The 13494-nt window shown below is 46.6% G+C and overlaps 1 protein-coding gene across 3 annotated transcripts in view; it reads right to left on the bottom strand.

Moving 5' to 3' along the window:
• LOC121575182 (myosin phosphatase Rho-interacting protein) overlaps positions 1-13494 on the bottom strand; it is a 71796-nt gene that overhangs the window by 34488 nt on the left and 23814 nt on the right. For all 3 annotated transcript variants that reach the window (XM_045224838.1, XM_045224873.1, XM_045224855.1), the window contains exon 4: positions 1250-1401. In XM_045224838.1, coding sequence (XP_045080773.1) covers positions 1250-1401 — 152 coding nt within the window. The remainder of the gene's footprint in view (positions 1-1249; positions 1402-13494) is intronic.

Below are 13494 nucleotides of genomic sequence, written 5' to 3'. Positions count from 1 at the left end.
ACACAACAGACACACACACCAGACACAGAGAACACACCCCAGACACAGAGAACACACAACAGACACACACACCAGACACAGAGAACACACACCAGACACAGAGAACACACAACAGACACACACACCAGACACAGAGAACACACACCAGACACACACACCAGACACAGAGAACACACCCCAGACACAGAGAACACACAACAGACACACACACCAGACACAGAGAACACACACCAGACACACACACCAGACACAGAGAACACACACCAGACACAGAGAACACACACCAGACACACACACCAGACACAGAGAACACACCCCAGACACAGAGAACACACACCAGACACAGAGAACACACCCCAGACACAGAGAACACACCCCAGACACACACACCAGACACAGAGAACACACAACAGACACACACACCAGACACAGAGAACACACAACAGACACACACCCCAGACACAGAGAACACACACCAGACACAGAGAACACACAACAGACACAGAGAACACACCCCAGACACAGAGAACACACACCAGACACACACACCAGACACAGAGAACACACAACAGACACACACCCCAGACACAGAGAACACACACCAGACACAGAGAACACACAACAGACACAGAGAACACACCCCAGACACAGAGAACACACCCCAGACACACACACCAGACACAGAGAACACACCCCAGACACACACACCAGACACAGAGAACACACCCCAGACACACACACCAGACACAGAGAACACACACCAGACACAAACACACCAGACACACACACCAGACACAGAGAACACACCCCAGACACAGAGAACACACACCAGACACAGAGAACACACACCAGACACAGAGAACACACACCAGACACAGAGAACACACTCCAGACACAGAGAACACACCCCAGACACACACACCAGACACAGAGAACACACACCAGACACAAACACACCAGACACACACACCAGACACAGAGAACACACACCAGACACAGAGAACACACAACAGACACAGAGAACACACACCAGACACAGAGAACACACACCAGACACAGAGAACACACACCAGACACAGAGAACACACCCCAGACACAGAGAACACACAACAGACACAGAGAACACACCCCAGACACAGAGAACACACAACAGACACACACACACCAGACACAGAGAACACACCCCAGACACAAACACACCAGACACACACACCAGACACAGACACACACACACCAGACACACACTTACCCATTGATGATTTCTTTGTTCTCCCCGCGTATGAAGTACTCCTGTTCGGGAGTGAATATGCAGAGAGCGTTCTTCTGGCCCGTCTTGGGCTCCGCGTCGATGACGTCAGTACACAGGTTCATATTCACCGTGCCCTGGGGAAGAGTGCTCGACTAGAGGGGGAAGAACAGACGAACAACATTCAGCCACAGGTAACGGCCAAACCTGACATGACACACTGTATACCAGGGGTAATACCAGTAGAACATGACTAGAATCAACACAATGATGAGAGGTGATTGCCCTTTAGCAAACTGGGAAATGTAGTCTACATCCGATTAGTCCCTTTCAACAGCCGCAGTGGAAACGTCAACTTCTGATAGGTCCTAGATCTGTCTGACAGGTGGATAGATCTCAGTCTGTGCCTAAGCAGCTGCTATATAACAGGTGGATAGATTTCTGCATCGCAGTGCTAGCTGTGCCACTAGAGATCCTGGTTCGAATCCAGGCTCTGTCGTAGCCGGCCGCGACCGGGAGACCCATGGGGCGGCGCACAATTGGCCCAGCGTCGTCCAGGGTAGGGGAGGGAATGGCCGGCAGGGATGTAGCTCAGTTGGTAGAGCATGGCGTTTGCAACGCCAGGGTTGTGGGTTCGATTCCCACGGGGTTATGAAAAAATGTATGCACTCACTAACTGTAAGTCGCTCTGGATAAGAGCGTCTGCTAAAATGACTAAAATGTAATGTACATGTAATTTCAGTCTGTGCCTGAGCAGCTGCTATATAACAGGTGGATAGATCTCACGTCCCTTCTCTGTTCATCTTCCCTCCCTCCTTCCACACAGAGAGAGGACGTGTATGGTGGGCTACTGTAAGTTCACGCCACTGTTATCCAGAGGGTTGCCATGACAAAGAGGGGGGATTCGCTTCGGTTCCAGAGAGGGCACAGCGGAGTGAATGGAAGAGGTGACAGCCCTGGGAGGCTGGACTAGAGAAGCGCGCGTGTGTGTGTGTGTGTGTGTGTGTGTGTGTGTGTGTGTGTGTGTGTGTGTGTGTTACTACTAACGCACATGTGTGGGTCTGCATATACAGTACCAGTCAAACGTTTGGACACACCTACTCATTCCAGGGTTTTTCTTTATTTTTTACACTGTAGAATAATAGTGAAGACATCAAAACTATGAAATAACACATATGGAATCATGTAGTAACCAAAAAAGTGTTAAACAAATCAAAATATATTTTATATTTGAGATTCTTCAAAGTAACCACTATTTGCCTTGATGACAGCTTTGCATACTCTTGGCATTCTCTCAACCAGCTTCATGAGGAATGCTTCTCCAACAGTCTTGAGTTCCCACACATGCTGAGCACTGGTTGGCTGCTTTTCCTTCACTCTGTGGTCTAACTTGAATGAGTAGGTGTGTCCAAACTTTGGACTAGTACTGTATGTGCATGTGTGCCTTTGGAGGGGCACAATTCATCACGGTTTCTCCCAAACTCGTCACCTCAGAATTCCCAGAAAACCCTAGGGTACTCTGCCTGTCCTGTCTTGGTGATTTCAGACCCAGACAGTACTGTACTCTGCCTGCCTGGTGATTTCAGACCCAGACAGTACTGTACTCTGCCTGTCCCGTCTTGGTGTTATCAGACCCAGACAGTACTGTACTCTGCCTGTCCTGGTGTTATCAGACCCAGACAGTACTGTACTCTGCCTGCCTGGTGTTATCAGACCCAGACAGTACTGTACTCTGCCTGTCCTGTCTTGGTGTTATCAGACCCAGACAGTACTGTACTCTGCCTGTCCTGTCCTGGTGTTATCAGACCCAGACAGTACTGTACTCTGCCTGTCCTGTCTTGGTGTTATCAGACCCAGACAGTACTGTACTGCCGCCTGTGTATCAGACCCACGTATGTACTTGCTGTCCTGGTGATCAGACCCAGACAGTACTGTACTCTGCCTGTCCTGTCCTGGTGTTATCAGACCCAGACAGTACTGTACTCTGCCTGTCCTGGTGTTATCAGACCCAGACAGTACTGTACTCTGCCTGCCTGGTGTTATCAGACCCAGACAGTACTGTACTCTGCCTGTCCTGTCCTGGTGTTATCAGACCCAGACAGTACTGTACTCTGCCTGTCCTGGTGTTATCAGACCCAGACAGTACTGTACTCTGCCTGTCCTGTCCTGGTGTTATCAGACCCAGACAGTACTGTACTCTGCCTGTCCTGTCTTGGTGTTATCAGACCCAGACAGTACTGTACTCTGCCTGTCCTGGTGTTATCAGACCCAGACAGTACTGTACTCTGCCTGTCCTGGTGTTATCAGACCCAGACAGTACTGTACTCTGCCTGTCCTGGTGTTATCAGACCCAGACAGTACTGTACTCTGCCTGTCCTGGTGTTATCAGACCCAGACAGTACTGTACTCTGCCTGTCCTGTCTTGGTGTTATCAGACCCAGACAGTACTGTACTCTGCCTGTCCTGTCTTGGTGTTATCAGACCCAGACAGTACTGTACTCTGCCTGTCCTGTCTTGGTGTTATCAGACCCAGACAGTACTGTACTCTGCCTGTCCTGGTGTTATCAGACCCAGACAGTACTGTACTCTGCCTGTCCTGGTGTTATCAGACCCAGACAGTACTGTACTCTGCCTGTCCTGGTGTTATCAGACCCAGACAGTACTGTACTCTGCCTGTCCTGGTGTCATCAGACCCAGACAGTACTGTACTCTGCCTGTCCTGTCCTGGTGTTATCAGACCCAGACAGTACTGTACTCTGCCTGTCCTGGTGTTATCAGACCCAGACAGTACTGTACTCTGCCTGTCCTGGTGTTATCAGACCCAGACAGTACTGTACTCTGCCTGTCCTGGTGTCATCAGACCCAGACAGTACTGTACTCTGCCTGTCCTGTCCTGGTGTTATCAGACCCAGACAGTACTGTACTATGCCTGTCCTGGTGTTATCAGACCCAGACAGTACTGTACTCTGCCTGTCCTGGTGTTATCAGACCCAGACAGTACTGTACTCTGCCTGTCCTGGTGTTATCAGACCCAGACAGTACTGTACTCTGCCTGTCCTGTCCTGGTGTTATCAGACCCAGACAGTAATGTACTCTGCCTGTCCTGGTGTTATCAGACCCAGACAGTACTGTACTCTGCCTGCCTGGTGTTATCAGACCCAGACAGTACTGTACTCTGCCTGTCCTGTCCTGGTGTTATCAGACCCAGACAGTACTGTACTCTGCCTGCCTGGTGTTATCAGACCCAGACAGTACTGTCCTCTGCCTGTCCTGTCCTGGTGTTATCAGACCCAGACACTACTGTACTCTGCCTGTCCTGGTGTTATCAGACCCAGACAGTACTGTACTCTGCCTGTCCTGTCCTGGTGTTATCAGACCCAGACAGTACTGTACTCTGCCTGTCCTGTCTTGGTGTTATCAGACCCAGACAGTACTGTACTCTGCCTGTCCTGGTGTTATCAGACCCAGACAGTACTGTACTCTGCCTGTCCTGGTGTTATCAGACCCAGACAGTACTGTACTCTGCCTGTCCTGGTGTTATCAGACCCAGACAGTACTGTACTCTGCCTGTCCTGGTGTTATCAGACCCAGACAGTACTGTACTCTGCCTGTCCTGTCTTGGTGTTATCAGACCCAGACAGTACTGCACTCTGCCTGTCCTGTCTTGGTGTTATCAGACCCAGACAGTACTGTACTCTGCCTGTCCTGTCTTGGTGTTATCAGACCCAGACAGTACTGTACTCTGCCTGTCCTGGTGTTATCAGACCCAGACAGTACTGTACTCTGCCTGTCCTGGTGTTATCAGACCCAGACAGTACTGTACTCTGCCTGTCCTGGTGTTATCAGACCCAGACAGTACTGTACTCTGCCTGTCCTGGTGTCATCAGACCCAGACAGTACTGTACTCTGCCTGTCCTGTCCTGGTGTTATCAGACCCAGACAGTACTGTACTCTGCCTGTCCTGGTGTTATCAGACCCAGACAGTACTGTACTCTGCCTGTCCTGGTGTTATCAGACCCAGACAGTACTGTACTCTGCCTGTCCTGGTGTCATCAGACCCAGACAGTACTGTACTCTGCCTGTCCTGTCCTGGTGTTATCAGACCCAGACAGTACTGTACTCTGCCTGTCCTGGTGTTATCAGACCCAGACAGTACTGTACTCTGCCTGTCCTGGTGTTATCAGACCCAGACAGTACTGTACTCTGCCTGTCCTGGTGTTATCAGACCCAGACAGTACTGTACTCTGCCTGTCCTGTCCTGGTGTTATCAGACCCAGACAGTAATGTACTCTGCCTGTCCTGTCCTGGTGTTATCAGACCCAGACAGTACTGTACTCTGCCTGCCTGGTGTTATCAGACCCAGACAGTACTGTACTCTGCCTGTCCTGTCCTGGTGTTATCAGACCCAGACAGTACTGTACTCTGCCTGTCCTGTCCTGGTGTTATCAGACCCTGACAGTACTGTACTCTGCCTGTCCTGGTGTTATCAGACCCAGACTGTACTGTACTCTGCCTGTCCTGGTGTTATCAGACCCAGACAGTACTGTACTCTGCCTGTCCTGTCTTGGTGTTATCAGACCCAGACAGTACTGTACTCTGCCTGTCCTGTCTTGGTGTTATCAGACCCAGACAGTACTGTACTCTGCCTGTCCTGTCCTGGTGTTATCAGACCCAGACAGTACTGTACTCTGCCTGTCCTGGTGTTATCAGACCCAGACAGTACTGTACTCTGCCTGTCCTGTCTTGGTGTTATCAGACCCAGACAGTACTGTACTCTGCCTGTCCTGGTGTTATCAGACCCAGACAGTACTGTACTCTGCCTGTCCTGGTGTTATCAGACCCAGACAGTACTGTACTCTGCCTGTCCTGTCTTGGTGTTATCAGACCCAGACAGTACTGTACTCTGCCTGCCTGGTGTTATCAGACCCAGACAGTACTGTACTCTGCCTGCCTGCCTGTCTGCTGCAGATTTAAAACAGGTGTTGTTTCTCTCCTACTTTTAAGGCCATTCACATGGATCCTGTTTTAATGCAGGCTGCCAGTAAACCCTGTGGGCTTCCAAATATGGCTATTACACTGGGTCATACTTGTTATGGTGCATAGGGGAGGAGGGGGATAGGGCTGGGAGAGGGTTCTCTGTCTCATAAAAGATGCACCTCTATCTTTGTGAAGGAGAAAGCTTGAAGGTATTACATGGCTTTTCCCTTGTTCCCCCCAAATGGTGGATAGGATTGAGAGAAGATAAGATGATTCTAGATCTGTGCCAGAGCAAGTCCAGTCCACACGGACAGAGAGGGCCAGTCCAAATGGAGAGAGAGGTGTGTTCTTTATGTAATGTTGTCTGATCTGATACAAGCGTCAACACAAAGAATCCTCCATCTGCCAACAACACTGCCATTGATCCTCTCTGGCTAAGTTCCAAATTGCACCCTATTCCCTATATTAGTGCACTACTTTTGACCAGAGCGCTATGGACCCTGGTCGAAAAGCAGTGCACTATATAGGGAACAGGGGGGCCACTTGAGATGCAGTCCATATGCTGTAGTGGGTTTGATTTCTCCAGATCCAATTCCATAGCCTCCTACTGTGCTACCCCACCGAAGACATTCTTTAAAAAAAAAAGTATACTCGGTCATAACAGACTTTATATGGGCAAATAAAACTCTGAGAATAAAAAGGAAAGTTTTACATCTTCCTAAATCTGAGCGTGGTTTTAACCTTCCAGACTTGGAATTGTATCAACTTGCCACCCAAGGCTTTTACTTGCAACATACTGTATAGTTAAATGCACTAAAGATGCGCACGCTCATCCCCAGAATCTTTTTACATGTCTATTTTCAAAGGATAAAGCTATGAACATTAACAACTTCATAGTTAAGAACACTATAACAATATTGAAGAAAACGTAACGTATTCTACAAGAACCAATATCACTTCCTAAAAACACAACCTCATGGAACAATCCTTGGATAGCTTTTCAGAATTCATCGATAAATTGGCCCACATGGAAAACTAAAGGTATAGACATTGTAAATTACTTGGTAATAGGAAATACATGCATTTCCATGACAGAATTAAAAAGTAATTTTGGACTGAACAAAAATATAAACGCAACACGAAACAATTTCAACGATTTTACTGAGTTACAGTTCATTTAAGGAAATCAGTCATTTGAAATAAATTCATTAGGCCATAATCTCGGGATTTCACATGACAGGGAATACAGATATGCATCTTTTGGTCACAGATACCTAAAAAAATACAAAGTAGGGGCGTGGATCAGAAAACCAGTCAGTATCTGGTGTGACCACCATTTGCCTCATGCAGCGTGACACATCTCCTTCGCATAGAGTTGATCAGGTTGTTGATTGTGGCCTGTGGAATGTTGTCCCACTCCTCCTCAATGGCTGTGCGACGTTGCTGGATATTGGCGGGAACTGGAACACGCTGTCGTACACATCGATCCAGAGCATCCCAAACATGCTCAATGGGTGACATGTCTGATTAGTATGCAGGCCATGGAAGAACTGGGACATTTTCAGCTTCCAGGAACTGTGTACAGATCCTTGTGACATGGGGCATTGCATTATTATGCTGAAACATGAGGTGATGGCGGAGGATGAATGGCCCGACAATGGTCCTCAGGATCTCGTCACGGAAACTCTGTGCATTCAAATTGTCATTGACAAAATGCAATTGTGTTCGTTGTCCGTAGCTTATGCCTGCCCATACCAAAACCCCACCGCCACCATGGGGCACTCTGTTCACAACACTGACATCAGCAAACCACTCGCCCACACAACGCCATACACGCTGTCTGCCATCTGCCCGGTACAGTTGAAAATGGGATTAATCTATGAAGAGCAAACTCCTCCGGCGTGCCAGTGAAGGTGAGCATTTGCCCACTGAAGTCAGTTACGACGCCAAATGATAGCCTAACTCATAAGTCATGTTGTAACCTATAGGCCTATATAAACGGTGTCAGAGTGAGACTCGCAGAGCCAGCTTTAGAATTAAGTGGAGTACACCCACTCCATAAATGATCAATTCTTCCGGGGGTTTTTATTGGCCGGGCCGGTGGCAAGTAGCGTCAGAAACCACTGCTCTGCTCTGCTCTGGGGTTGGAGTGAAGCAGGAAGCTGCTGTTTAATATGCCATATGTGCCTCGACACGCCGCTGCATCAAACAGAATACACACTACTCCTACCTTCCTTCCTTCCGCGGACAAAGAGACAGACAGTCTCGGTCACTCACTATAGTTTCTAGTCCCGTCGGCTGAATACTTAAATACCTCAGTGAATACTAGGGTTAAATACCTCAGTGAATACTAGGGTTAAATACCTCAGTGAATACTAGGGTCAAATACCTCAGTGAATACTAGGGTCAAATACCTCAGTGAATACTAGGGTCAAATACCTCAGTGAATACTAGGGTCAAATACCTCAGTGAATACTAGGGTCAAATACCTCAGTGAATACTAGGGTCAAATACCTCAGTGAATACTAGGGTCAAATACCTCAGTGAATACTAGGGTTAAATACCTCAGTGAATACTAGGGTTAAATACCTCAGTGAATACTAGGGTCAAATACCTCAGTGAATACTAGGGTCAAATTCCTCAGTGAATACTAGGGTCAAATACCTCAGTGAATACTAGGGTCAAATACCTCAGTGAATACTAGGGTTAAATACCTCAGTCAGGGGATCACAACGGCACTGTGAATTCAACACCTGGTGAAGACAGAGGTCCCAGGATGGTATCTACTCTGCTCCCTAGCATTATATCAGTCAAGTGTGGACTGTGGAGAGAACTAGACGACCCTGTTTCCTGTCACTCACTATCCTCCTGGTCATTGACCCTCTGGCCCAGGGTTTCTCAACCATTTATCATCAGGGACTGAGGAGCTGTAGTCCTCCTTCTTAGGAGGTCCGTTTAGATTAAAACAAGCACTTCAGAACTGCCCAACTGGTGTCAGTCGACTACCTAAGGGACTGTTCTGCAGCATCTCAGGGACCGGTGTCAGTCAACTAATGTTAGTACTATGTTTTGTGCTGCTGCCATGTTGTGTTGCTACCGTGTTGTTGTCATGTTGTGTTGCTACCGTGTTGTTGTCATGTTGTGTTGCTACCGTGTTGTTGTCATGTTGTGTTGCTACCGTGTTGTTGTCATGTTGTGTTGCTACCGTGTTGTTGTCATGTTGTGTTGCTACCGTGTTGTTGTCATGTTGTGTTGCTACCGTGTTGTTGTCATGTTGTGTTGCTACCATGTTGTTGTCATGTGTTGCTGCCATGTTGTGTTGTTGTCTTAGGTCTCTCTCTATGTAGTGTTGTGGTGTCTCTCTTTATGTAGTGTTGTGGTGTCTCTTTATGTAGTGTTGTGGTGTCTCTCTTTATGTAGTGTTGTGGTGTCTCTTTATGTAGTGTTGTGGTGTCTCTCTTTATGTAGTGTTGAGGTGTCTCTCTTTATGTAGTGTTGAGGTGTCTCTTTATGTAGTGTTGTGGTGTCTCTCTTTATGTAGTGTTGTGGTGTCTCTCTTTATGTAGTGTTGTGGTGTCTCTCTTTATGTAGTGTTGTGGTGTCTCTCTTTATGTAGTGTTGTGGTGTCTCTCTTTATGTAGTGTTGAGGTGTCTCTCTTTATGTAGTGTTGAGGTGTCTCTCTTTATGTAGTGTTGAGGTGTCTCTCTTTATGTAGTGTTGAGGTGTCTCTCTATGTAGTGTTGAGGTGTCTCTATGTAGTGTTGTGGTGTCTCTCTTTATGTAGTGTTGAGGTGTCTCTATGTAGTGTTGAGGTGTCTCTCTTTATGTAGTGTTGTGGTGTCTCTCTTTATGTAGTGTTGTGGTGTCTCTCTTTATGTAGTGTTGTGGTGTCTCTCTTTATGTAGTGTTGAGGTGTCTCTCTTTATGTAGTGTTGTGGTGTCTCTCTTTATGTAGTGTTGTGGTGTCTCTCTTTATGTAGTGTTGTGGTGTCTCTTTATGTAGTGTTGTGGCGTCTCTCTTTATGTAGTGTTGTGGTGTCTCTCTTTATGTAGTGTTGTGGTGTCTCTTTATGTAGTGTTGAGGTGTCTCTCTTGTCGTGATGTGTGTTTTGTCCTACTTTATTTGTTTAGCCCCCGTCCCCGCAGGAGGCCTTTTGCCTCTTGGTAGGCCGTCATTGTAAATAAGAATTTGTTCTTAACCGACTTGCCTAGTTAAATAAAGGTTAACTAAAATACAAATAAATATCCAAGGGAATGGCCTGCAGCAACATCTCAGTGACTGGCGTCAGTCAACATCACAGGGACTGGTGTCAGTCAACTACCCAAGGGACTGGTGTCAGTCAACTACCCAAGGGACTGGTCTGCTTCAACATCTCAGGGTTGGAGAAACACTGCTACAGTCTCCGTCTCTCGTCTCTTCTCATTCTCTCACCATATGTCTCTCACCTTCTCAACGCCCAATCCCAATCCGATGTAGTAACATTACATTAGCCTACATTAGATCTGGGTGCTTGCAGTGGCAGGCTGCGTGTGTGGAATGTTTTGGTCTGGGGCATATCTGGCGTTTCCGTGTGGTTTTGGGGTCTAATGCTCTCTCTCTCTCTCTCTCTCTCTAGCCCCGTTAGTTACTTGGAGTCCGCTGCACTTCACCAAATATGGGCATATCAGAGGAACGCTGTGTAGAGCCTAGACCTCTGAGCATCTCCTGGTCAGTCCGTCTCCTCGTGGGCTGAAATAGTCCAGTTACAAGAACACACTAAACATCTTCAGTGAAACCTTCCCTTAATTCTTCCCTGAAAGCCCTTATTTTTTATAACATTCCCCTAACTATTTCGCGTATATTATGTGTCACACGCAAAACAACATCTTGTGGGGAAATGTGGCCTTCCAATCTGCCTTCCACGCACGTCATGACGCACGTCATGGTTCCATGGCAACAAACAACCTGCTCAATGAATCATGACATGGGGAGATCATTAAGATCAATGTTTGAAATCCATCTACCCGTGAGATAGCTTTATATTTACCAGGATTCATCAAGTGCTGCTCTAGTCATTGTTGATGTTTCCACTAATCCCGTCGTGGCGTCGGCCCAGCCCTTCTACCCCCGTGGGTTGGGCTGGGTTACCTAACTCTGGCCTCTTCAGCTGGCCAAGAGCACAGGAATGACTAACAGTAACCACCACTTTTGGAGGAGAAGGGATACAGCAGTCCATATTGGGTCTTTTATGGGGGTAAAGTAGCAGACAGTCTGTCAGAGCAGAGGAGAATCAGGGCTGAGGTTCGTATTCTCTCTGGCACATCCCAGCTAGCTAATATCAACAACACATCTGTTAAGCGTGGTCATTCTCTGGCGCTAAGCGAAACCATCTTTAGCATTGTCAGGTGGCTGGCTAATCAAGAACATCTTCTGTCGATACAAGAGGAGAGTGTTAGAATGATCAGAGAACAATGGCATCTTTATCACTGGGAAAGCGAGGAGAGTACTGTACAGTGAGATATGGAGAGAAAAGCTCCTCAGAAAGCTGAAGGGCTGAGCAATAGAAGACAATATCCCTTCATCAAAAAGAGAGGTAGAGATATTAGTGCCATGTTGTATAGGGCCAGGATATAGACTATAGAGATATTAGTGCCATGTTGTACAGGGCCAGGATATAGACTATAGAGATATTAGTGCCATGTTGTACAGGGCCAGGATATAGACTATAGAGATATTAGTGCCATGTTGTACAGGGCCAGGATATAGACTATAGAGATATTAGTGCCATGTTGTACAGGGCCAGGATATAGACTATAGAGATATTAGTGCCATGTTGTACAGGGCCAGGATATAGACTATAGAGATATTAGTGCCATGTTGTACAGGGCCAGGATATAGACTATAGAGATATTAGTGCCATGTTGTACAGGGCCAGGATATAGACTATAGAGATATTAGTGCCATGTTGTACAGGGCCAGGATATAGACTATAGAGATATTAGTGCCATGTTGTATAGGGCCAGGATATAGACTATAGAGATATTAGTGCCATGTTGTACAGGGCCAGGATATAGACTATAGAGATATTAGTGCTATGTTGTACAGGGCCAGGATATAGACTATAGAGATATTAGTGCCATGTTGTATAGGGCCAGGATATAGACTATAGAGATATTAGTGCCATGTTGTATAGGGCCAGGATATAGACTATAGAGATATTAGTGCTATGTTGTATAGGGCCAGGATATAGACTATACTGGTATCTGTATTATGTAGGCATATATGTCAAGCAAGGGGAAATTCTCTCTCTCCTATATACAGGTGGCCTATATAGCTCTCTACTATATACAGGTGGCCTATATAGCTCTCTACGATATACAGGTGGCCTATATAGCTCTCTACTATATACAGGTGGCCTATATAGCTCTCTACTATATACAGGTGGCTTATATAGCTCTCTACTATATACAGGTGGCCTATATAGCTCTCTACTATATACAGGTGGCCTATATAGCTCTCTACTATATACAGGTGGCCTATATAGCTCTCTACGATATACAGGTGGCCTATATAGCTCTCTACGATATACAGGTGGCCTATATAGCTCTCTACGATATACAGGTGGCCTATATAGCTCTACTATATACAGGTGGCCTATATAGCTCTCTACGATATACAGGTGGCCTATATAGCTCTCTACGATATACAGGTGGCCTATATAGCTCTCTACTATATACAGGTGGCCTATATAGCTCTCTACTATATACAGGTGGCCTATATAGCTCTCTACGATATACAGGTGGCCTATATAGCTCTACTATATACAGGTGGCCTATATAGCTCTCTACGATATACAGGTGGCCTATATAGCTCTCTACAATATACAGGTGGCCTATATAGCTCTCTACTATATACAGGTGGCCTATATAGCTCTCTACTATATACAGGTGGCCTATATAGCTCTCTACGATATACAGGTGGCCTATATAGCTCTCTAATATATACAGGTGGCCTATATAGCTCTCTACTATATACAGGTGGCCTATATAGCTCTCTACTATATACAGGTGGCCTATATAGCTCTCTACGATATACAGGTGGCCTATATAGCTCTCTACGATATACAGGTGGCCTATATAGCTCTACTATATACAGGTGGCCTATATAGCTCTCTACTATATACAGGTGGCCTATATAGCTCTCTACTATATACAGGTGGCCTATATAGCTCTCTACGATATACAGGTGGCCTATATAGCTCTCTACTATATACAGGTGGCCTATATAGCT

Source organism: Coregonus clupeaformis, chromosome 1 (assembly GCF_020615455.1).
Source record: "Coregonus clupeaformis isolate EN_2021a chromosome 1, ASM2061545v1, whole genome shotgun sequence".
Lineage (NCBI taxonomy): Eukaryota > Metazoa > Chordata > Actinopteri > Salmoniformes > Salmonidae > Coregonus > Coregonus clupeaformis.
Note: the sequence above shows the minus strand (reverse complement) of the source record. Positions and strands in the feature narration are given on the sequence as shown.